Genomic DNA, 26,087 nt, shown 5'->3' on the forward strand with positions numbered 1-26,087 from the left:
GTCCTATGGTCTCACTATTTTTATAAATCATAATAAAATGATTTAATGGTTTAAAGAAATAATGCACACATTCAGCTAGGCTGTGAGTTTCAATGTTGCTTTAATGTTATTGTATATTATCAGCTATTTTTGATATGTCCCGTTATGACGACTTTAGCTAACTGGCTAAGCTAAATGTAATCAGTTATTTGTTGTGTTATACTTTGTGGTTTTCTATTTATTCTACAAAATGAATTACATTTTACTTCCCCCTTCATTCTCTTTTTCTTTTGTCATAGTTCTACATAATGTAGCCTAGTTTATGTCTTTTTCCTGCTTTTTGAAGAGCACACTCTGTATTTTCCTACCAATTAGATGAGAATATGCAGCTGTTAGTATACAGTGGCACATAATTTTGCAAAGTGGTTGGATCGGGCCACATGTAGTGTGGGAATTGGCTGATGGCACAGGCATATTTTCATTTAACAATGGGTGTTAGCTCTATTGTGCGTCAGTAATCTGTGCCTTCCATTGTGGCTGGGCTGAAGAGGGATTGTTCTCAGAGCTGTAGTCCCACGATTCATGCAAATCCCTTAGTCATCTGCTCCAGCTGTACTGTATAAAATCTCCAAAATGAAAGCGACTCTTATGCACGCTCTCACTACATGAGTAGTGTAGTTTATTATATTAAAGGGGTGCTGCAACGGTGTGTCATGCATTCTGACTTCTTTACAATGTTAAACGTGCTGTCTTCTCGTGCTTAACATGGTCAACTTGTCAAAAAACGAGTTGGGCGTATTACGTAGTATTTCTGTGCTCGATACACTCCCCCAGCGATCGTACAGGTTTCGGAAAGTTTTTTTCGAACATATAAAACTGTTTCGTAACAATTTTTCTTAGTCCCTTATTGGACGATTCTCCCGGAAAAGCATGCGGCAGCAAGGAGAGCAGGAGAAGGAGCATGCGCAGACGTCACTTTCACTTGTGTGCAGGAGAGAGAGAGAGAGCATACGTTCGTGAAGTTCAGGTGTTTGTTTGTTCACTGCATTTGGGTGATGAATGTTATATAAACGGTGGATATAACGCTGGATTTGGAGATCGTTTGATCGTTTATATGGAGCCGTCCCAGCGCTAAAAGATGCCGGACATGAACCGCATGCAGTGAGTGAAACTGATGTCTGTGTTTTGTTGGCAATGGGTGCGCACGTGCTTTAGTTCAGCCTACCCCTCCCCCCCGCACGCGCCATATGCTTTCGGAAAAAAATCGTACAGCTGTATCTATCTTTTATAAATGTGATCAAACTAAATACTCTTCGAAGATACGAAGTATGCAATACTACTCTATAGGTACTCAAGATTAATATGAGATTGGCAGAAACCGCGTGTGTTAGGGCCGCTTTAAGAATATAGAAAAATATGGAAAGATCAAGACAAACAGCATTTATAGTGTTGCATTTAATACATTGCATTCACTGTGGCTATGAAATACTATATTGTTTATGTTCTTCTGCCAATTTATGTTCTTCTGCCAAGGTAGAGATGCATTCTTTTTCATTTTTTAAATTTCTCCTCCTAGTTTATTTTGACAGATAATTTAGCAAGCGATGTCTGTATTATTCAATATCATTATGTTTAGGGGCTGGACTACTTGTTTGCCCAGACTATGGCAGGCAGGTGTAGTGGCTGGGATTCTCATTATTTTTTAATTCCACAGTCATTAGTTTGATTGTCTCATTTTGATTGTCATTTTTGCGATTCCATATAATGCCACTTGGGCCTGCTGAAATACATGTCATCTTTAAGGAGACATGCAGCTAAGTCATATGCAATTTCATGGCAATAATTTAATCTCCACAGACTTTCGCCAGTCACTTCATATTGTTATGAAACCCTGTTCTATGAGAAAAGTTTGAAAAACCTGAAAGTTTTTCTAAGATCAGTTTTTAAAATTTTATTCAGGTCTTGCACCGCAACTGAATTCCTAAAAAGATTGTAACTATGAAAAGCTATAGAAAGTGCACCTTGGGAATAAAACTTGATGCATTTACAAACTCTCTTATTCTGTCATTGCACCTTAGTATTCACCGAAATTTCTGCAGACCAAACAGAGAGATGATGCTAAGATTTGTTGTCCTACCTTTGAGTGTTTCTGTGGGGAGAGAGAGCAGACACAAATTGGAGAGTCTCTGTGACAAACACCTTGTGAAGAAAAGTCCCAGACCCATATATATTTATAATTTTTTTATAGTCCCAGAAATATGAAGATATGTAATGTATTATATACAGTATATACAGCCACGGAATAAATTAAGAGACCACCCAAAATTTTTTACAAAAAAATACTATTTATAAAAACATAAATATCAGCTTTGTTTCATTCATTTCTCCCCAATTTCAAATGAATTTTTTTTTTATTTGCATTATTTGCAGAAAATGGGCGCAATGTTTTCAGATCTTAAATACTACAATAAATACAAGTGCATATTTAAGTTTATGTTTTTATAAGGATAAACTCTAACATTTTTTGGGAAACTGAGCTGCAAACTGGTCGCACAGAAATAATCAAGGGTATGATGTAACTTTCGTGATCAAAATCAGTTTACATATGAATGTTCATGTTTATATATCAACATCTGTCAGTGTTCAGTAACTCCACCCGGCCAAATAAACAATGTCAAGAGCTTAGTTACAACGTAGAAGGTCATTTACATTAAAACTTTTAAAATTAAAGCATAACAGCATTTGAGTAACAAAAAAGTTATCTTCTGAGAGCAAAATTAAATGCTATAAAAATGTAAATTAGGGCCACTGTAGATTAGTTTTTGCTTACTGTTACACATGGGAAATGTGTAAAATGGCTTACTAATGTCCAGAAGGCCTAAGGATTACTTTGAACTGAACCGCAGTGAACTCAACAGAACTCAGGCAAACCCTCAGTGTGTCTGAGGTATTAAAACATCAAAAGACTGATTCTGTTCCGAAGATTTTATCTCATCCCTTGGTAAAGCATTTGCTGAATTTGTCTCTTGATTATGCTAATTTATTGCCATTTTTTAGAAGGGAAGCACAGTCATGATTGGTAGTAATAATACAGAGAGCTTAAGCTGAGAGATTTATTTTAAAGGTCCAGTGCATAATTTTTTGGAGGATCTATTAACAGAAATGCAATATAATATACATAACTCTGTCTTCAGAGGTGTATATTCTATCTACATACACCGTGGGACCCCTTGCATGGATTTCGACCATGTAGTTTCTACAGTAGCCCTCAACGAACAAACTGCTCTATAAAACGCATTTCGTAAATACGTAATCTCCTTTGGCAAAGAAGCGAAAACATGACGACATCTTAGCGCTGTGTCCGACACCGTAGTGCTTCAAAAGGGAGGTGTGAATTGAGCCGTTGGTTGCAATTCACAGCCTCACCACTAGATGCCGCTAAATTTCATAGACTGGACCAGAGGAGATACATGTTTGTTTCTTGAAAGCTCACTTTGGTTTTTTTTTGTTAAAATCAAGAACTCTCATTCAGTTTAACACTGTCACCATGCACACATAATTCAGACTTTCTAACTGCATTTTATCCGCTCTTTAGTTTATTGTTCCCAGTTCTCCTTGGCTTAACTCATTTTCGAGTTGTACGTCATTGCTCTCTCAGGGAGATGTCAATCATTGTCAGCTGGAGAGAAAGGAGCGCTCTCAGAGGGCCAAAGTAAATAGTCTCTTTCTCTCTCTCTTTCCTTCTCGTCTGTCAGCAACTCCTGCTGAAACAAAGGCTGTTCCTTCTAAGGCCTGAAGTTTAGAGAGATTTCCACTGACCAGTCATTACTGCTGTGGTCAAACTGATTTCCTACCATTCTTATATAGGGAAATGTCTCAGATGCTTCGTAATGATTAGATTAGATAGAAGAGGAAGTGTGAGAGAGAGACAGACTGCTACTCATCTCTGGTTTTTATTCTCTCTGCATGCAAGAAGCCTCTGATTGGCTCCCATGCTGTAATAATTACAGTTGGCCTTTCTGTGCTATTTGTGTTTTCGTTACACTTTGGTAGGACACCTCATGCATTCATGCTCAGCTTAATGAGTGGGTTGTGGGTTTATCATGCAAAATCATGTCCTGGCAGCCTTAATTATAATGCACATTAAATATAAAAACAAAAACTTCAAAGAGAACTTTCAGATGTTCTTCTAACTACTCTAACACAATGCTTTATAAAATAAATATTTTAGAGAAAGGTCTGCCCAGCTCTGGCAGATATTTAGATATGTACATAACATAAACTGCAATTAGTGGTGCTTGTTATTTCTTTTAGTCGTACTTATAGTCCTGGCATTTGAATAAACCCCTAATTCTGAGTATTAAACTCTGGGTTGTAACTCATCTCTCACATTTTGGCCTGCGCAGGTACCTCAAATATGGCAACTTTATGAAAAAAGTTTGCGACACGATCAGACTTGTACATTTTTGTATGGCGGATGATGAAAAACATATTACAGACTTGCATTGAATGAAAGACCTGAGCCATATCTACTGTATTTACAGGGATAGTTTACCCAACAATGAAATTTCTGTCATCCTTTGCTCACCCTCTTGTCATTTCAAAACCTGTATGACTTTCTTTCTTCTGCCGAACACAAAAGAAGATACTTTGAAGAACGTTGGTAACCAAACAACGGCGGTGCTTGCATTGGTTTTGTGTCCATACAATAGAAGTGAATGGGTACCACCGTTGTTCGGTTACCAACATTCTTAAAAATATCTTTTGTCTTCTGCAGAAGAAAGTCATACAGGTTTGAAATGACTAGAGGGTGAAGAAATAATGACAGAATTTTCATTTTTGGGTGAACCATCCCTCTAAGTATGGGCTTCTTTGACTTAAGATAGCAACCGCAGAGCAACGTGCATTCGTTTATAATGGTTGCAGATTTGGAAAAATGACTGGCCTGTATAAAGTGTACAACATTTAGTGATATTACGTTTCATAATATTCTCGCTCTCTCCGAGTCAGGCAGGTCAAGGACTTCAGGATTGTTGAGTATAATAGTCTTCGGTGCTTAGTAAAACCATAAGATCGCTTGTGTAAAACTTACTGCTGTGGTTGTACAGTTTTACACATGATTGTCAGCTGAAGTGAAAGTCGTGCCCTTTCTGTATGAGTTTCAAATGTTGCTATTCTTTGAAATCCTTCTTTAAATAACAAAGCTCTATTCTAACTCTAACTTCTTTTCTTTGACTTTCTTCTGTTCTGTATTTGTTTAACATGCATAGTGTAACGCCAAAGGCAAGACTGGATGGTATGTTGATACAGATTCTCTCCTTCTCTCTTTCTCTCTCATTGTTTCCATAGTCAATTATTAGACTTTCCATCTCTTGCTTTGTTCATCTCTCTCACACACACACTCTCTGTCACTCTTGATGGATTTGTGTGCTGTAAATAGCAGCACCTGTTCGGCAGAGATTAACAGGAAGCAAAGGGTTATTCTGGGCGTAAGGAGCTGTCTTGTGTGTTTTGCCTGCGACTTGGAACTGTATGGGAGTTCGAAAATCAGATTGGCTGAAAGAGAGTGCATGTCCCTTTAGTAACAGTAGAGCGCACATATGGGGAGGTATTTTTGTACATTAAAAGAGCATCATAATGTGACTGTGGCCAAATACTCGTGCCAGATGACGGGCGTATGTTTGAGGGCCATTGATACAATCCTGAAGCTAAAAATTTGTGAATTATTAACATAACCCAATGCCAATTTATGTATGCCACAGTTTAATATTTGTAATTTTTTGGTGAAATGCCAGCTCATTTGAGGCACTGTTTGACACATAAACGCGCGGGTGTCTGAACGGCTACGTGTGGTGAGGTATTTATAACCATATAGCTGTTCTTTTCTGGCTGTAACTTAAACACACCTCATGGCTGACAGCGAGAACTCTGTCTCACGTTCGTAGGTCTTAACGCCTACCCGGAGTTCATTTTTCTTACAACGTTGTTGAGTGTTATAATCTGCGGTTACTTCTAGAATGTTTATAGAAAGCACCAGTCCTGAATATCACACTGTAGACGTACAGTAACGCCTCAGTATTTCATTAAGAATACATGCTTGGTTGGGCGTACCCACATGACAGTTTGTATTCCTTCTCAGTAACTCGCTCAATCTCTCTCTTGGTCCAGATGGCTTAGTGTGGGTTTTGGCCTGTTGGTTTAGACACACACACGCGCGCACACACGCACACACACACACACACACACACACACACAAACACCAGTTTAATAAGGAACCATGCTCAAGTAAACCATATTACATCTGACATTATTTTAAAACTCCATATGGTCGTCATTTTATTAATGTTAGAAAACCTTTTTTTAATTTATTTCATTTTTCGGCTTTTTGAACTACTTGAACACATGGCCAGCACATTGCTTTTGTATACGATTGCTTGACAATAATATATTTAAAGGGGATGTGCAATGGTGTTTCATGCATTCTGACTTCTTTACAATGTTGAACGTGCTGTCTTCTCATGCTTAACATGATCATCTTGTCAAAAAACGAGTTGGGCGTATTACGTAGTATTTCTGTGCTCGCTACACTCCCCCAGCGATCGTACAGATTTTGGAAAGTTTTTTTCGAACATATAAAACTGTTTCGTAAAAAAATTTCTTAGTCCCTTATTGGACAATTCTCCTGGAAATGCACGCCCACACGTCAACCCGCGAGGGAGAAGAAAGAGTACACCCACGCTGTCAACCAGGGAGAGCGGGATAGAGAGATAGAGAGAGCACTGCGTTCGCAAAGTTCAACTGTGTTTGTTTTAGGGATGCACCGAAACAAAAATTCTTGGCTGAAGCCGAAGCCGAACATGATGTGAAACACTTGGCCGAAGGTCGAATAATACCGAACACCGAACATGGTTTTTTGCATTTCTTCTATTTATTAAGCTATTTTTTTCACAATTGCACAAACTGAATAGTCAAAATGTGCTTTTTATAATTTGTCTTGCTTTTCAATAAAATACAACTTAATAAAAAATTGAGCAAAACAAAGTAAATTCAAACAAAAAAATGAGCCCTCTCCCTTCATGAATAGCCTAATTAGGCCTATAACTGACTGCTAACAGAATGTAATGTAAGTTACTCTGTACCCCTACAACAAAACACTTCATTAAAAAGTGTCATTCCACATTAGGCCTATAAACTAAAAATACAAATAAACTAAAACTGTTGGATTATTATAGGCTACATTGCAAAATGATTTGAGAATAAAAAACATCCAATGCAAGCAATTCTGACTGATGCTGACTGACAACCATTTCAGTTCACGTCTCTCCTCCAAACTCCGCCCACAAAAGCTGACTGTTCTCTCAGAAGGTGCACTCGTGGCCAGGATGCACAGAACATACTTTGACAAGTTGTTTAGTACAGGGAACTGTGTGCACGCGACCACTGTATGATGTCAAAGGATGTCGCGAGCGGCGGGGCTACTGTCAGACAGCCCGCTTCCGTCTGATGTAAAGTTACCGACCGGTAAAGACGCTTTCATTCGGAAATTTACTTCCGTGCGGCAAGTCCCGTGCTGTGTCTTTCTCTGACACTTTAAAATGCTCCACACACACGCACACACACACACACACACACACACGCACTGCCGAAATGTTTGCGGCAGTAATAAAGCGCACGCATCTCTCTCTCTCTCTCTCTCTCTCTCTCTCTCTCTCTCTCTCTCTGCGCTGGTTGCTGCTTGATCGTATCACGAGTCATGTTCGGTAAAATTTATTTGGCCATTTCACATATTCGGCCGAACTTGCATTTTTGCTATTTTCGGCCGAACATTTTCGGTGGCCAAACATTCGTTGCATCCCTAGTTTGTTTATTCACTGCATTTCGGTGAGGAATGTAATATAAACGGTGGACTAGTGTTGTCAAAAGTACCGGTACTTCGGGTCCAAGTCGGTACCTAAAAATAAAAAAGTTGTCGGTACCTAATTTTCATAAGACCTGGTACCACCGACGTACCGGGTCAACCGGGTACTGATGCTCTGTCTGACAGGTTGTCAGTCGGAAACTTTTTATAGACGCAATAAGACGTGATGAGCGGATAAGCGCGGCTCCGATCCACAAGAGATGCGCACAGAAATACTTCAGATTAAAGTCATATCACGAAGAAAACGAACAGAGTTTTGTGGTGAAACGAGGAAGCATCCGGATTTAAGTTAACAAGTTCAAGCGGTAAGTTTCAATTTCTGTTGCGTTTGCATTATGAATGTTGTAGCATATGTTAAGTTAAAGGTTACGTTAAAATAACTGTCCCTGTTTGCGTGTTAATTTGTTAGCGCCAATGCTAGTCAAGTGTACTTATTAACCATTTAATGCTTTTATAACTGTAATGGAGTAAAATAAGTGGGAGGACAGGATGGGGTGTACAGTACCTATTTTATATAGGCCTATCTGAAATCTATGTGCTAGAAAACTAGCATACTAACTGTATGACTAGCAATGTGTATGTCTTAGATAGATAACTCTATTAGGTTTAAAAAACCAAATTTAAACTAAAGAAAAATATATCTGTTTCATTTATTTTTTTAATATACAGTTACCTTAATGTAAGTAATCTTGTGTAAATGCAGTATAAAAACTGATGTTTGTTTTAATATTGCATATGCATGTTTGTTCAGTCAGTTGTCTTACTGAAGTTTATTCTATTTGTCTTCTACAGCAGCAGACTGAGGAGGATGTTCATCAGCATGAAAGACCCCAGTGAGCACACAACAGTTTCAGCAACAATTAACTTATACTTCATGTATACAAAATGGCATTGCTTTCTATACATTTATATTAACAATGAGCTTTATTAATAAAATTGTGTTTCAATTAGCATGTACTGGTGTTTTGCTTTGGTACCGAAATTGGTACCGAGAACCGTGGAATTTTACTGGTATTGGTACCGACTACTGAAATTTTGGTATTGTGACAACACTACGGTGGACACAAAACTACAGTGACATTTCACAAAATATCTTATTTTGTGTTGGAGTCATTTACAGGTTTTGAATGAGGGTGAATAAATAATTACAACAGCGTTTTCCTTTTATTTTACTGCAAATCATCTTTTTGGTTGAATAAAAAAGTCATAAAGATTTGGACATGATAATGTTAACAAAAATCATTCGGAGTAAACAAATTCTACTAAGACTTGCTTATGTGAAACTCTTTTCACATTTTTGTTTATTTGGTCATTTCTGGTGGGCCGATGACCTCGTCTGTTGGACCAGCATCAGGTTTTTTTATGCCTACAGACATATTTAGTGTATACACTCCCAATCCCTCCCTCCGTAGTTCATAATAGATAGATTGTCTGTTGTGGGGGTGAAGGGAGTTATTGTTGTGTTTCTTCGTGGCCCCTCAGCATGTGAAAGCTTCCCATTGTTCAGAGGGTCCCTCTCTCTCCCCTCAGCCCACTCTACTGTGATAATGCAAGGCAATGTCTTTCTGGCCTCTTTTTTATAACAGAAACATTCCAGCTGCTGGATTGTCATATTTCATTTTAGGGCTTGTTTGCGTGCAATCGGTCTCAGTGAGAAGATATAAGGAAGTAATATTACTAAGCTGTCATTAGGAATTTGCTTTGATCCTCAGTCAAAATGTCGGTTTTTATGAACACTGTATAGTCCAACATTACAGTCATATTTATTAAAGCATATAATGTTCCATCATATTTGTCTTCCCATTGCAGTGTAAATGATATGATTAAAAGTAAAAGATTTACTTGATTTTATTGCCTTGATTAGGATAAGTGCAGATGGTGTCATTAAAAAAATATAAAAGCACATTAAATCCATGTGTCTAAATATCTGTTAATATACTGTTTAATTAAGTTTATTAATGTGGGCAAAGAGTGAGCTATTCCACTGCCAAAATTCAGTGTCTTATTGAGACGAGTTTGACTCCAGATGGTGATAATTTCATCATCACTATTATTAAAAAGAACGCAAAGCAGGTTTTAAATCAGTGGCTTTTGACAACTCACATTCTTCTAAACATTTAAAGGAACAGCAGGGCTCTACGGTAACTTATTTTTTTAGGAGCGCAGTCACAAATTTAGGCGCACAGACAATTTACGTTTTATTAATTTGGCACCGTATAGCATGCACAAAAATGATAAACTAAGCTTATTGGTTATTATTGATTATACCAAGGGGGCTGTTGAATGCCTCATTGTGATTGGCTGGCAAACATTCTAAGGGTGTGCATTGTTTTTCAGGAAGCGCAAACCAATAAAGTAGTTCCAGATCTGTCAACCACATTACAGTTTCATATCACTGCACGAAGTTTAACTGAATAACGTTATTATACTGTAGCAGTAGTGAACCGTGACGTTTGAGCCTTGGCCCTCTGCGTTTTGAATAACGTTTATCAGCTTTTCTCTTTTTTTCCGAGACTTGATAACAAAGTTCATCCATTTTGAATGACGTTTTCTGCATTTCTTCTTCTTTTTTTTAAGTTTGGCGGTTGGTGAACCTGCTTCGGGGGCTTCTTCCGCTTTACGAGATTGCTGGTGAACAACCCCCCAGATGGGAGAAAGTTTGCAAAAAACAAGTGCGCCCGTTTAGAAAGATGATATGATTGGTCAGTTTTACTGTCGCTCAAAATTAATCTCTCTTGAATTACTGTAGTGTCAGCCAGTGATATGATAACAGAAGGTGCCCGACGTAAGCACACCTTCGACTTCTTGCAGCACGCACAGGCTGCGCAGACAGCGTATGACATCGCAGAACTGCGACTGCTCCGTGATCTTGAATTACTCTCATGTGACTTGGAAATCTCACGTGGATAGAGTCCGCATCGATCCAGGAAGTCAAATATACATATCTAATAGGGAAAATCGGCCGACTTTTATCGAAAATAATATTTTGAAGTTTTTAAATATTATTTTTTACGATAGTTTAGGTCATCACAGAGGGCCCTGAGGGTTCGCTACAGTGCTGTAGCCTACAGTCCACCACAGAATACAGACAAACTGAAACACGCAGGGAATCATTAAAATATATTAAAAATGCATATGCCTAATTAATAACATTTGATTTGAGATTGACAAAACAATTAAATCAAATTGCACTCTCATGTGAACTTTGTGTCTTGCCTTGGTTACAGCCAGCTCTTAAACTGCAAAAATCAGATGCAGCACTTTAATAAATTGTTTCTGTAAGAACTCGTTGGGAATATTTATCATATACAGTGGGGCGGACCATTGGCTACTCCGCTTTTCGATTCCAGCTCTCACAGTATGTGGTTCCCAAACTGTCATTTGGGGAAGGTCACTTGGCTGTTGCGGTGCATTATACTTAAAAGCAGTGTGTTCCTATGACTAAAAATGTCACTTGTTCATTGGTTTACGCGTTTTTGTGCTTGGACATTGGATGCACAAGCAAGCGCCGCGAGCGCGGATGATGCGCGCATCTGGAGTTGCGGCTCTCTGTCTTCCGCAAATATATCTCGAGTGTGAGCAACGGGACGTGGTGAGAAAGTGGCGCATCCTGCATTTTCCACGAGTTTTAGATGTTAATGGCCCCTAAACAATACACACCTTTCGCAAGCATTTCTTAATTTCTTTCAAAAAGTGGTGGGGACATGTTCCACAAGCAAATTACGCCTATGCAACCAAACAATTATTTATTAGCACCAAAAGAAAAATCATATAACTAAAGAAAGTGTGTTGGGCTCAGCTGTCGAACGCCAGGCCAACGCCGCACAGAAATGGTCGCAGTGTAGAGCCCTGAACAGTTAACCCAAAAATGAAAGTTCTGTCATCATTTATTCACCGTCAAGTTGTTCCAAACCTGTATACATTTCTTGGTTCTGTTGAACACAAAGAAAGATATTTGGAAGAATGTTAGCAACTGACATTTCCGGGACATCGTTGACTGCCAATGGGTGAACGATCCCTTTAAAGAAACCCTGGCATTTGTCTCATAGACCTTATCTTCTCAAAACAAACACTAAACTGAAGCACAAGTTGAATAAACAATGCTTGGCCTTAACACTTTTCCCCCTCTCACTTAAGAGTCCTTCTGTCTGGATTTCCTTTCAGGAAGTGGCTGGAAAATGGCTGTGACTATTTTCCACCCACTTGGAAGAGTTCACAGATACCGCTAAGATAGATATACAAGTGTGTCTACACGTTTGTGTTTATGTTACTGTTGGCAGAGAATGCAGAAATAAATGTCTCCCAAGGTCAAGGAGAGAGGTGATATTATGAAGTCCCAATACTTAGCAGAAGTCCAGCTGGGTCTGTCTCCAAGAGCATCTACTGTAAATGCCTGTTTGATAGTGTGTTCTTCGTATTATTGTAAGTATAGGAAATAACCTGAGAAAGTCATTATTATAAAATGCAGTTACAACAAAGATATTTTGAGCGAAGCAGGTCCGAGTATTTAGTTGTAAATAATGTATAGGTCAGCCCTTGATTCTATCCATCAGGATCTTATTGGGTCATGAGAAATGGGGGTTCTATTTTAATTTGCATACCATACTATGTACTTACTTCACTGGTAAAGAGGAAAGTACATACTGTTCTTGGTGTGTGTAATAAGAAACTACACTACCACATCATTTTTAAGGTTTTAACAAAGTCACTCATTAAGTGACAGATTTTTCATTTGTTTGTTGAACATTTGTTATTTTGTTAAATAATTAACAACATTCAGTGTAAACTAATAAAAATGGAATAGATCTGTCACAGAAAAATAAAACACAATTTTAACATAAAAATATGAAATATATATTTCATTAAAATATATTGCAATAGCTTAACGATACATATCACCAGAATAGTACACTGTACCATAAACGCCTCTTAAATATATTATGATTTGGGACACAATAATTCTGGTCTTGAATTTCATTTAGGATGCGTACCTGTGCAAACTGGGATGCAGCCATGCAGTCAGATCTATCTAATGTTATTGGATAATATTATTTTGGAGAATCTTCGATGACATCAGCAGACATTAACCAAGCAGTGTCTTCATGAAAACAAGCAAAATGTTTTCTTAGAACAATGTGCACCGAATCCCACACCTTAAGTCAGGGTCTTTTATTTTGTAGGCTGTTCACATTATAACGATAACTATACTGTAACTATTACTATATCTGTGTCCACGCCAGCGGATGATAACGATAACGTCGTTGTTTATTTTAAGCTTGCGCCTTCCCAATCGCTAAAATGAACGTGACCTGCAGCTAATGCTTTCGTTTTCATTCTCGAACGTCTTTTCTCCAAAATATGACAGCAAAGGCTAGATGCTCTCTCTGAAGGTGCGCTCATGTCCGGGATGTAAAGCATATATTTTGCCAGCTTGGTCATTACATATACAGTATAAAATATCCGGCCGTAAACACAGCGCTTTCCGACCACTTTAGTCTTTAATTCAGACATAAAACCTGCGTCGCGATCATCAATAACCAAACATTAGAGATCCACCAGAGACGGTTTGACAGTATGTGTTAGCGTTCATCAGCTGGAAAACAATCGTTCTGAAAGTGATCCCAATGATCCTCAGTATCTTTTTCATTATAATTGTGATGTGAACTCCCCTATTGTCCTAAATTAAGAATGATTTTTAAAACTTTGTTTTTTATAGTTATAGTTATAGTTAAGGTTATAATGTGGTCGCCCCTTAAGTCACATTTTTTCCCATGTTGTCTTTAAAGTAAACATTTAACACATCTGAATCGGAACAAATTTTCAGGATGTCTTTTCCGGACATGATCAAATACTGTAATACCAGCTCATACACGAGTACAAGCTTGTCTTCAGATCATGCAGAGATTCTGCAGTTTCCAGTTTCGACTTGAATCTGTTTGAGGTTCAGCCTGGTTTTGGCTATCCAATATTGGCCACGCATGTAAACACGGCAGCTGCAGTCTGGCCTTAAAATACGCACGGTAAGGAATGCGATGTGGGCCGAGCCAACAACTGCCACTCAGAAATGCACTGTCAGGAGGACACAAATTAAAGAAGCCGGGTGTGTAATTGTGTTTTGGTGTATTTGTGTCTGTGTATGTGCACCTGTAGATATGTGTGTAACCCTGCTTCAAGCCTATACCAGAATATTCTCTCTGGTCTAAATCTGACCGGGTATTTGGAGTTCATATTAGTTGAGATTCATTTGATCTGCTGTTGTCAGGGCTGTTCTTCTGTTTTAAGAAGAGGGAGGTGTCATCTCTTCTGTTGTCTTTTTTAAGCTTGATTAATAGACTGCCTTGGTGTTTGTGACCTTATTTACAGCCAGTTTCGTTCTAAATTTGTTTAAAGGGCTAGCAGTAAATATAAGTTCTTTGATAGGGATTGTATATCAAAGAGCGCTTATTGATTTTAAAGGTTTCATGAACTGGGCTTGTTTATTGTTTTATACTGTTGTATGAGGTCTACTTATGACGTTCGTGTGGTTTTTACATTCAAAAACATCAAAATCAATAAGTAATAGGCTATTTTCTACCCGGGTTTTGAGGCCGTCTCTACAAACGCTCGGTTTTAATAGGGCGTGCCACATTGAAGACTTGGAAGTAAACGCCCACTGCTATGATTGGATAGCAGTTGCGTAGTAAACTTAGTTGGAGCCTTATGTGAATTTGGTTAGAGACATAACGTTAGGTTACACATTAGCACCGTTCGCACAAGATTAGCATTATCTGGGGACCTCGTGTGATATAGAAATGACCTCCCCACCTCAGTATTTTATGTGACGCAGTCGCAAGGGATGATTTTACTCACGTTTACGGACTTATTTCCCGGATGTGATGGCAAGGCTTTGTGTATAGTTTGTATAGCCTATTAGTTGTATGGTGTTTAATGATATATGACCATACCTGTCAGCATTTGAGACCAGTGATCGCGAACCGGACAGAAGATCACCGCGATCGCGGGTCTCAAATGTTACGAGAGTTTCCATGAAAAATAAACAAACGGGAGACTCCTGGTAATTTATGGATATGACCCAGCACCCGAAATAATACCAAAACACTTCAAAACAGCCTCCATTATTCGCAAACGGTGGATAAAACCTTGAAAAATGATATATGAGCCCGCCAAATCACAGAGATCCCGTGGTCATATCAAGCGATCTCTAACAAAGCAATTATGACGCATGGTACAAAAATGTTGTACTCACGTAAGATTGATGCGCTATTCCTATCGGATCCAATATTGACGGCACAGCACTGCTTTTTAATTTTAGTCTCTCCGCAAATCCAGCATCGATCTGTGCCTTGTTCACGAAGGAATCCTCAGAGAAATGAAACGATCAAACGCTCTATGTTTTTCCCACGTGAGCTGGAACGTCTTTAAAAATAAACTTTAACCACGCATTCCTAATATCGGAATCCGAAGGAAGGTTATGCAGCGACTGTGTTCTTCCACAACCAGGGATGGCACAATATTTAGCTATCTAACGGCATGTTTGTTTATTGCTTGCTCGCTCTATCTGGTTCCGTGCGCCACTTGTGTTACTTCAGTACTGTCATGCACGAACCAGTGGGCGGGGCTAGAGAAGTAGTCGTTGATATTCTTTCTGTGGAGGCAGTGTTCAACCTATCAATGTCGTCATAGATAGGTGCATTCCAGAACCTGGCGTTCGCTGGGCCTGGTGTCAATAACAGTTGTAATCTCAGTAACAAGGGCGTTTTCAGTTCTGACACTTACATGATGTTCGCGTGAATACGATTCCCTCTTATATAACAAAAACTCAGGTTAAAATTGTGGTTTTAAATCATGGCACCTTTAATGTGTGGTATACAGTATGTTTACTCCTAACACTGTGGGTCTATCTGTTAAAGCTGTGTTACTCCCTCCGGTTGTGCTTTGAGTAATGCTTTAATCTTGTAGCGCGTGGGGAAGAGGTGTTAGCTCGTGGGATAGTATGGGATTGATTGTTTGTGTTTTCCACAACATCTTCAAGGCTCAACAAGGATTTTTCTGCTGGTGTAGCTGCTAATAGTTACAAATTTTTATGCGTGTAGAAAGAAATATGTGTGTTTTCCATTTAAGTTTTCTTTACCAAAAAATACAGTATGACATAATAAGATAATACAACATAAATACATTCGAAATTCTAACGGATAGAAATTGTATATAAATTACAATTCAATTCAATTTTATTTATATAGCCCTTTCACAATTTAGCATTGTTGCAAAGCAGCTTTACATATATTTAGGCAGTGGTTACTGTAAAGATAAATAAATATGAAAACTAAAGTCAGACTACACGGTATTATACATGGCATTTTTGCAATTTAACTTAACTGAAATAAATCATATCTTGGACTATCTTAGAGATACGATATAACATTTTCAGATCACAATTATTATATAATTATTATTATTATTATTATTAATTATCACGGTAAATAAAACAATTAATTGGCTATATTGTAATGAGCTATGCATTTATTTTTGCTGAATTTGCACATTCTGCAAAACATTGTTGCTAAAAACTTACTGTTTGTTGTTGTTTTCAAGACCATCACTAGTCATTTCAACAATTTCAACGAAACTTTATTGATGTTAGCCTGCAAGAAAACCCTACATTGGCCAGATGAGCGGAGATTACATCGCAATTTAAAATCGTGAGGCACAAAAACACATGATTAACAAAAGACTCCCATAATCCAGCTGTCTTTCTTGTTGATCCCTGTCGTTGTGTGTTTATACATGGGACATCATCGACGTCCCAGAGCAGACACAAAGATTTAAAAAGTTTAACAGAGGCTTTAAGTGTTTGTTCAAGGTTTGTCTGTGATTAAAATAAGGGTGCCGAGTAAAGTTGTTTTTGGAGTGATAGAGTAAGAAAAACATACAATCCCTTTAATATTTTGATGTCTTTTATGTATAATCTTGTTTAATATTCTGTTGATGCCCAATTGCATCAACTGATGCTTTTCATGGTTTAATCGACACTGCAAAAACTACCTTATTATGCTGATCGGCATTATGTGTTAAATGGTTTATTGGTGTTTACTGCTGAAGGTCTGGAGAAATATTATGAGATACTACAACCCGATCGGACAGGAGAACGTTACTATAGTATGGTACGAATTACTATGCGAATCGTGCAAAAACGTACGAATATAACCCTAAACACAGATGTCAGGGGCAAAAGCAGATCATATGAAAACATGAATGAGATCATACAAATTCAGTTTACTAACACGTAAAATAGTTACGAATTTTACATGAGATTATGTTGAACACTATGTCTCCGTGTGTTATTTAGCAAGCCCTTGAGGTATATTTAGCATATTTCTTTAAAATCTCTTGCATAATGGTGTCACCTGGCAAACCTTCACAATTTGTCCTTGTGGCCGTCTCATTAAAAGAATTTGTAATGTTTTCTGACACAGTGTAAACTACAGGATATTAACGCCTTTATGTTTATTTTGGACCCTGCCTCGCTCTCTAGAGTGATCATTTATTTTCATAAGATTGTAATGAGAGAAATGTAGGCCAGATGTTTTTCTTTTAGCGCAGGAACAAGTTTGATTTCTCTCCTGTCAGAGACTCCAGGGTGGATCTGTATATCACACGATGCTACTCTACGTTCTCTCAGTAAGCACCTGTCTGAATGATTAATGATATCCTGAACGCATACCCATGTTCCTCTTTTTATGAACTCGGCATATTATAGCATGTCGATTTTACATGTTGATTAATGAAGCGTTGTTGACTGTATACACAGCGGTCCTAAGCTTCACTAATTGGCCCACAGTGCTTTTAAAAAAAGCAAATGAGAAAAAGAGAAGTGAATTAATTTTTAGGTTGATATCCATCCGGCTCAAAAATGGAAATATAAAATCTGTACTACAAACACATACCGAAATATTGTTTTTCAGCATAGATGCACTTTGGCAGTTATGATGGGCTGAACTTCAAAAGCTTTTGCATCTATTCTAGCACTTGGATCTGTTATTTGTGTAGTCAAATGGGATCTGGATGACTAAAATACAGCCATCACTCCAGTGAGGTGTGCATCAAAGATGCATGCATGCTGCATATCAATGATGCAGGGGAAAAATGTATGATGCATTGTCAGATTTACACAGATATATTATGTACATGCGTAAATGAATGTGGTGTGAAGTCATTTTGAGAAATTATAAGAGGTCACTTACTTTGTCAATTCTGTCACTGTTTTTTGAACATTTTTACTAAAGTCCAGTGTCAATGTGTCCCATGGTGTGACAACAAAAATGTAAAGAAAACCTATAATAATAATATACAAATAGCATGAGAGAGATTTATCTCTATTGTTAGACACGTATTTTCATATAGTGTTATTTATTTAATATGAAATTATGAAAAAATAATTTTCCCTATGAATTTTTTTTATTAAAAAATATAAGCACCAAGTTCCTACGATTTAGAAATCATATGAATTGCCATTCAAAAAAGGAATTTCTTACTAAGCATTTGTCTTTTTTTCTATTAAAATATCTAAAAAAAATCTTGTATCAAGATAAATTTAAAAGACAAGGAAAGTGATCCACAGTATTTAGTCTTGTTTTATGAGAAAAAAAAACTTATGTAATTCTTATATGAAGAGTTTGGTTCCAAAATGAGATAACTCCGTTTTTAAAAATGTTCAAAAATCATGTTTTTTATTATGTCATCATGTTTTTATTGTGTTAGTTAGCTGCATTTTTTTTTGTTATTATGGCTTAAATCAAAACAAACCAACTGCAGTTTGATTGATATTAATTGGAATGCACAATAAAAAAACATGATTTTTGAAATAAATATATTTTAGAAAACAAGACTAAATATCTTAGGTCACTTTCCTTGTCAAATAAATGTATCTCAATTAATTTTTTTAGATATTTTGACTAGAAAACAAGACATAAATGACATAAATGCTTAGTAAGAACTTCGTTATTGCAGTGTACTAAGATCATTGTAAAATATTGTAAAATTATGCCTGAGGTATTTAATAAAATGTTTATGCTTTTCTTAAACCATGCTTGAGACAGTCACAGGACAATTTTGAGATTTGACTCAAAAATGTAAAAAATCTAATAACAAAGCAGTTTTTAAAACAACAGTTCTTCTTTTCCTTTCGGCTGTTCCCTTCAGGGGTCGCCACAGCGAATCATCTGCCTCCATCTAGCCCTATCCCCTGCATCCTCTTCTCTCAGACCGACTACCTTCATGTCCTCCTTCACTACATCCATAAACCTCCTCTTTGGTCTTCCTCTCGGCCTCCTGCCTGGCAGCTCTAACCTCAGCATCCTTTTACTGATATATTCACTCTCCCTCCTCTGAACATGTCCAAACCATCTCAACCTGGCCTCTCTAACTTTGTCTCCAAAACATCTCACATGTGCTGTCCCTCTGATGTACTCATTCCTGATCCTATCCATCCTCGTCACTCCCAAAGAGAACCTCAACATCTTCAGCTCTGCTACCTCTAACTCTTCCTCCTGTCTTTTCCTTAGTGCAACTGTCTCCAAACCATACAACATCGCTGGTCTCACTACTGCCCTGTACACCTTTCCTTTCATTCTTGCTGGTACTCTTTTATCACACAACAGACCTGACACTTTTCTCCACCCATTCCAACCTGCCTGCACACGCTTCTTCACCTCTTTTCCACACTCCCCATTACTCTGGACTGTTGACCCTAAGTACTTAAAATTCTGCACCTTCTTTACCTCTTCTCCTTGTAACCTCACTGTTCCACTTGGATCCCTCTCATTCACACACATGTATTCTGTCTTGCTGCGACGAACCTTCATTCCTCTTCTCTCCAGAGCAAACCTCCACCTCTCTAGACTTTCCTCCACCTGCTCCCTGCTCTCACTACAGATCACAATATCATCCGCAAACATCATAGTCCATGGAGATTCCTGTCTGACCTCATCTGTCAGCCTGTCCATCACCACTGCAAACAAGAAGGGGCTCAGAGCCGATCCTTGATGCAGTCCCACCTTCACCGTGAACTCCTCTGTCACACCTACCACACACCTTACCATTGTCCTACTGCTCTCATACATATCCTGCACCACTCTAACATACTTCTCTGCCACTCCAGACCTCCTCATACAATACCACAGCTCCTCTCTTGGCACCCTGTCATACGCTTTCTCTAAATCTACAAAGACACAATGCAGCTCTTTCTTGACCCTCTCTGTACTTCTCCATCAACCTTCTCAAAGCAAATATCACATCTGTAGTGCTCTTTCTTGGCATGAAACCATACTGCTGCTCACAAATGCTCACTTCTCCCCTTAGCCTTGCTTCCACTACTCTTTCCCACAACTTCATTGTATGGCTCATCAGCTTAATACCTCTGTAGTTTCCACAACTCTGCACATCTCCCTTGTTCTTAAAAATCGGCACCAAAACATTTCTCCTACATTCCTCAGGCATCCTCTCACTCTCTAAGACCTCGTTGAACAGACCTAGTTAAAAACTCTACTGCCATCTTTCCTAGACACTTTCATACATCCACTGGTATGTCATCCGGACCAACCGCCTTTCCTCTCTTCATCCTCTTCAAAGCTCTCCTAACTTCACCCTTGCTAATCCTTTCTACTTGCTGCTCAACAATATTTGCCTCTACTACTCTTCTCTCCCTGCCATTTTCCTCATTCATCAGTTCCTCAAAGTACTCCTTCCATCTTTCCCTCACCCTCCTGTCACCTGTTAACACATTTCCATCTCTATCTTTAATCACTCTAACCTGCTGCACATCCTTTCCATCTCTATCCCTCTGCCTCGCCAACCGATACAAATCCCTCTCACCTTCCTTACTATCTAACCTTGCATACATGTCCTCATAAGCTTTCTGTTTGGCCTTTGCCACCTCTATCTTAACCTCACGCTGCATCTCTCTATATTCCTGTCTACTTTCTTCCGTCCTCTCACTGTCCCACTTCTTCCTAGCTAACCTCTTCCTCTGGATACTCTCCTGAACTTCCTCATTCCACCACCAAGTCTCCTTGTCTTCTTTCCTCCTTCCAGATGATACACCTAGCACCTAGCACCTTCCTACCTGTCTCCCTGATCACTTTGGCTGTAGTAGTCCAGTCATCTGTAAGCACCTCCTGACCACCTAAAGCCTGTCTCAACTCCTCCCTGAAAACAACACAGCACTCTTCCTTTTCCAATTTACACCACTTTGTCTTCTACTCTGCCTTTGCTCTCTTCATCTTCCTCACCACCAGAGTCATCTTACACACCACCATCCTATGCTGTCTAGCTACACTCTCTCCTACCACTACTTTGCAATCGCTAATCTCCATCAGATTACAGCGTCTACATAACATATAGTCCACCTGTGTGCTCCTGCCACCACTCTTATATGTCACCCTGTGTTCCTGCCTCTTCTGAAAGTACGTGTTCACCACAGCCATCTCCATACTTTTAGCAAAGTCTACCAACCTCTGTCCTTCTGGGTTCCTTTCCTGAAGACCAAACCTGCCCATCACTTCCTCATCCCCACTATTCCCTTCACCAACATGTCCATTAAAGTCCCTACTTTCAGTCCGAAACTCCTCCATTTCCTCTTCTCTCTCTGCCTACGGACACGCCTTCCTCCTCTCCTTCTTCGACCAACAGTAGCCCAATTTCCACCAGTGCCCTGTAGGTCAACGGCACCGATGGCGGTCGTTGTTAACCCGGGCCCCGACCGATCCGGTATGGAAGTCATGTTAGTGATTCGCATATTGAATTTGGCAAAAGTTTTATGTCGGATGCCCTTCCTGACACAACCCTCTCTATTTATCTGGGCTTGGGACCGGCACAAAAAGTACACTGGCTTGTGACCTCCTGTGGCTAGATTTTTAAAACAACAGTTCCATGTAAGATAAAGAATTGTTTAGCCATTTATTGCGTTTTAAATGATAATAATAGTAATGATATTCATTTTTATCTTGTGAGACAATGAAATGCCATGTCATGCCAATAACCCATATATGTGACTCACACGCTCTCACTTCTATCCACTCTCGTGTTTGATGTGCAAATTGAGAAATGATGAGACTAAGACGGCACTTAACTTTCAGATGAAGGACTCGTCACGCGTCACCGCACACAACTTCATGAACGCAGCCTGTTGTCTCAGAGACAGCGAGATGCCCGCGGATTGAAGGGTTATTGCTTTTCACAGGCGGTATATTTATTCCATAATTTCCCAGATGTTCTTGTTTACCCCTAAGGAGATGTTCAGGCGGGCGATAAAACAGGATTTCATTTCATCGCCCACTGTATTGATTGATTCCGAGGTCATCTGTTTGTGATTCGATTATACATGAAGGAGTAGTTATTCCATCTCTGCTATGTCTGAGGGTGCTGAATCTGGCCTCTTCATCATTCTTATCCTGCACTTCTTACGTGTGTGTCTACATGTTACAGTATGCATTTGCGTTCTCAGGACTATTGAACAGAATGAAGAATTTAAACAAAATGCATTGAATGAGAATCTGAATGGAAGGGGAGGATCGTAGGAAATCAGTGTGATAAACTGTGAGACAGAGATGATAGATGTCTGCTAGCTGATGTCTGCTATCCTGGCAATTCTTCAGAAAAGAAGTTCACACTTGTCTGTCTGGCCTGCACAACCATTCATTTTTATGTATCAATGATTTCAGTGTTGCCTGCTCCTAAAAGGCACATAAAAACAACACAAGCTGTTGTTGATGGCTTACATGTTAGTCAGATAGTCTCTTCGTGTCCAAGTAGGCGATTCTTAGTCAGAATAAGATGCCTTTGCGAGATTAACAAATGTGATAGACCGCTTTGCCTCAGGTCCAAGTATAGCAGCGCTCAAATAAATGCTCTGCTCTGCCTGTTAACCCAGCTTAAATAAGATCTGAACACCGCCCAGCGAGAGCACTTATTATGAGATGACTTGCAGTACGTTAAGGCATCTAATGATAGTATTGATCTACAACATTTCATCTTGGTGCTAATGGTCCTATTCACATCCGCTGGATCTGGTTAGGAGAAATATTTTTTATCTTCTAAAGCTGTTTGTATTTGACCTTTTTCATAGTGTAATTCAGAAATAACTGGGAAAAGGCCTACAAATAAATGACAGAGTAAACAACATAACTGCACACATTTGTTTTTACTTTATTCTGTTGACCTTCAGCATAAAGTGGCTTATAGCAGCTCACAACAAATCTGACTTTAGGTTTATGTGGATATCAAACTTGAACTAGACCAGTGATTCATTTGAAATGACTAAAACGAACAATCACATGCTGTACATTGAATTTCTGTCTCTCTCTCTCTCTCTCTCTCTCTCTTGTATCCTCTCAGGTGTCCGTGGTTAACCAAGGCTATCTCCCCTGTCGTGCCTATATACAATGGCATTGTCTTCCTCTTTGTGTTGGCCAACTTTAGCATGGCCACCTTCATGGATCCAGGAGTCTTCCCCAGAGGTAGGCTAAGATCCAGCCATGGTTTAGTTTCTAATTCACTCCCTCCTTTTCATATATCTGGAGGTTCCTTGATTACGATTTCTGGAAAGCTGCCTTTTGTCATCACAACATCATGTGCCCTCTGGCAGGGGTTTTCAAACTTTACAATGCGAGGGACCCCCAAATATGATGAACCTTTTGTGAGGACCCCCTTTATAAAATACAAATCTATCTATATATTTATATTTTGTATAAAGAAACATTTAAAGGAATAGTTCACCCAAAAATATAACATAGTATTTCTATTCCTACTATGGAAAGTCAATGGGGACCATTTTTTGGGCGAGCTATTAATTTAAGCTGATGTTAATGTTAGATGAATAGTAATTGTGATTGTATAAAGACAACATATTAAATAATTGGCTATAGAAATGTTGGATGTATAAACTTAAAGAGAAACAATTAAAATGTATTTGTACTGTATATTTTCATTACGTCTTTGCGAAGACTTTCCTGTGGCTCAGTGGTTAGAGCATGGCACTAGCAAAGTATGCATGCACTGCAGCAAGAAGAGATAAATAAATAAAAATAAACAAACAAATAAATATGAACACTTTTAAATGAAACAGAAATAGTGTTCAGTAAACTCTTACCATTTTAGCTTTGTCTTTTTATTTATATGGAGATTTTTTGGGTGGGAACCTTTTGGAGGTCACTGGGGGTCCCCGGACCCCCATTTGAAAACCCCTGATCTACAATTTAATCAGTGACACATCAGTAATGTTCATGTGAATAAAAAAATATTTTGTTTCTCAGCGGACGAGGACGAAGATAAAGACGACGATTTCCGTGCTCCACTATACAAAAACGTAGAGATAAAGGGAATTCAGGTGCGCATGAAGTGGTGTGCCACGTGCCACTTCTACAGACCTCCGCGCTGCTCGCATTGCAGTGTGTGTGACAACTGTGTAGAGGTAAGACACAAACACACATTTAAAATGATCATGCTGACAAGCGCTCACACACGCATGCCTTCCTTCTCTCTGCAGGAGTTTGACCACCACTGCCCATGGGTGAACAACTGCATCGCCCGGAGGAATTACCGCTATTTCTTCATGTTCCTGTTGTCTCTTAGTGTTCACATGGTGGGCGTGTTTTCCTTCGGCCTGTTGTTCGTGTTAAACCATTTGGAGAAGTTGAGCGCACTCCATACAACTGTGACGTATCCTTCCATAAGAGTAATAGTAGTTCAAAATGAGAGCTCCTCTGATGGCTATGAATGTTATTGCTTTAAGCGTTGACAGAAACGTTACTTCTGAAAGATTATTTTGTCATCATTTACTCACCCTCATGTCATTATAAACCATGATTTCATTTCCTCTACGGAACACAAAAGAAGATATTTTTAAGAACGTTGATAACCAAACAGCATTGACCCCCATTGACTTCCATTTTATGGACACAAAACCACTGAGAAATTTCTCAAAATATCTTCTTTTGTGTTTTGAACAACACGAGGGCGAATAAATGATGACAGAATTTTTATTTTTGGGTGAACTATCCCTTTTATGTTTGGTAAATGTTAGTGGACTCCTTAACTCTTGCTTTCTTTAGTCTGGTGGTTATGTGTATAACTGGGCTGTTCTTCATCCCAGTTGTGGGCCTCACTGGATTTCACATGGTTCTGGTGGCCCGAGGACGCACCACAAACGAACAGGTGAAGTTCGCCTACACAAGCGCACATTTACACACAGTGTTATATGTTAATTCGGCCCTAAGTAGAATCGGAGGCACAAGCTCTCACACCCACTCAAAATCACCTTGATGTCTTTCCAACTTGATTGCCATCTGTTTTTCGATCACGACATCTGTTATCCAGCCTGTTTTTATTATGCATCGCGGCCTGCGTGTCAAGGACAGTTCTTTTCCACTTTCCCGGTATGTTGAAAAAAAGAATTCCTTTCTCTCTTTATTCTCAGGTGACAGGAAAGTTCAGAGGAGGAGTGAATCCCTTCACTCGGGGTTGCTGTGGCAACGTGAAACATGTCTTGTGTAGTCCACTCGCTCCAAGGTAATGGAGATACTGACACATACTGACTCCTACACACAGCACACACACACACACACACACACTTATATAAAATATGTAAGAAGTCACTCACAAACCCACACACCTACCTTTAGTGTGAAAGTCAATAGTAACATCAAACGCTTCGGTTGGTTTCCACTACACCTGACAGCTGGATGCATGGCTCTTGCATGCTCTTACTCTGGTGTAGATGGTTGTTTTAACTCACTTTTAAAGGAATTTATATTCAATTTATTTTAGATTCGCAAAACAGTGGGGATACTTAAGGGTTGCACGGCGTAACGGTGCTACAGTAGCATTGTAATGCTAAAGCTTCAAAATACCCACAATGGCGTAGTATCGTAGTACTGACCCGTAACTAATGTTGCATGTGCGCATCACCATTCATTTGTATACTTACATCTGCCTTTTTGCTGTTTTTCTCTGCTAAATAAATCTGTATTTTGAACGACTTGGACAAGATAACGATTCAGTGAGTCATTCATCAAGACACTTCCTTCGTTCTTGATTCAGTCATTTAAAACAAATTATTTTTAAGGGTGTGTTCACATATGCCATGTTTGGTTAGTGCGGTTTATTTGTGCAAGTGTGAACGCTGCCACCCGATCCC

The 26,087-nt window shown here is 38.9% G+C and overlaps 1 protein-coding gene across 2 annotated transcripts in view; it reads left to right on the top strand.

Annotated features, from left to right (window-relative positions):
• The window catches only part of zdhhc8b (zinc finger DHHC-type palmitoyltransferase 8b), a 58,209-nt gene that overhangs the window by 23,711 nt on the left and 8,411 nt on the right, over positions 1-26,087 (top strand). The window contains exons 1-6 of one of the 2 annotated variants that reach the window (XM_057326132.1): positions 13,909-13,997; positions 23,288-23,409; positions 24,205-24,362; positions 24,438-24,610; positions 25,003-25,105; positions 25,368-25,459. In XM_057326132.1, the coding sequence (XP_057182115.1) occupies positions 13,930-13,997; positions 23,288-23,409; positions 24,205-24,362; positions 24,438-24,610; positions 25,003-25,105; positions 25,368-25,459 (716 nt within the window). In that variant the 5' untranslated portion in view covers positions 13,909-13,929. Of the gene's footprint in view, positions 1-13,908; positions 13,998-23,287; positions 23,410-24,204; positions 24,363-24,437; positions 24,611-25,002; positions 25,106-25,367; positions 25,460-26,087 lie in introns of those variants that run through there. The other variant, XM_057326125.1, reaches the window with a different exon arrangement.

The sequence above is a fragment of the Triplophysa rosa genome, linkage group LG2 (assembly GCF_024868665.1).
Source record: "Triplophysa rosa linkage group LG2, Trosa_1v2, whole genome shotgun sequence".
NCBI lineage: Eukaryota > Metazoa > Chordata > Actinopteri > Cypriniformes > Nemacheilidae > Triplophysa > Triplophysa rosa.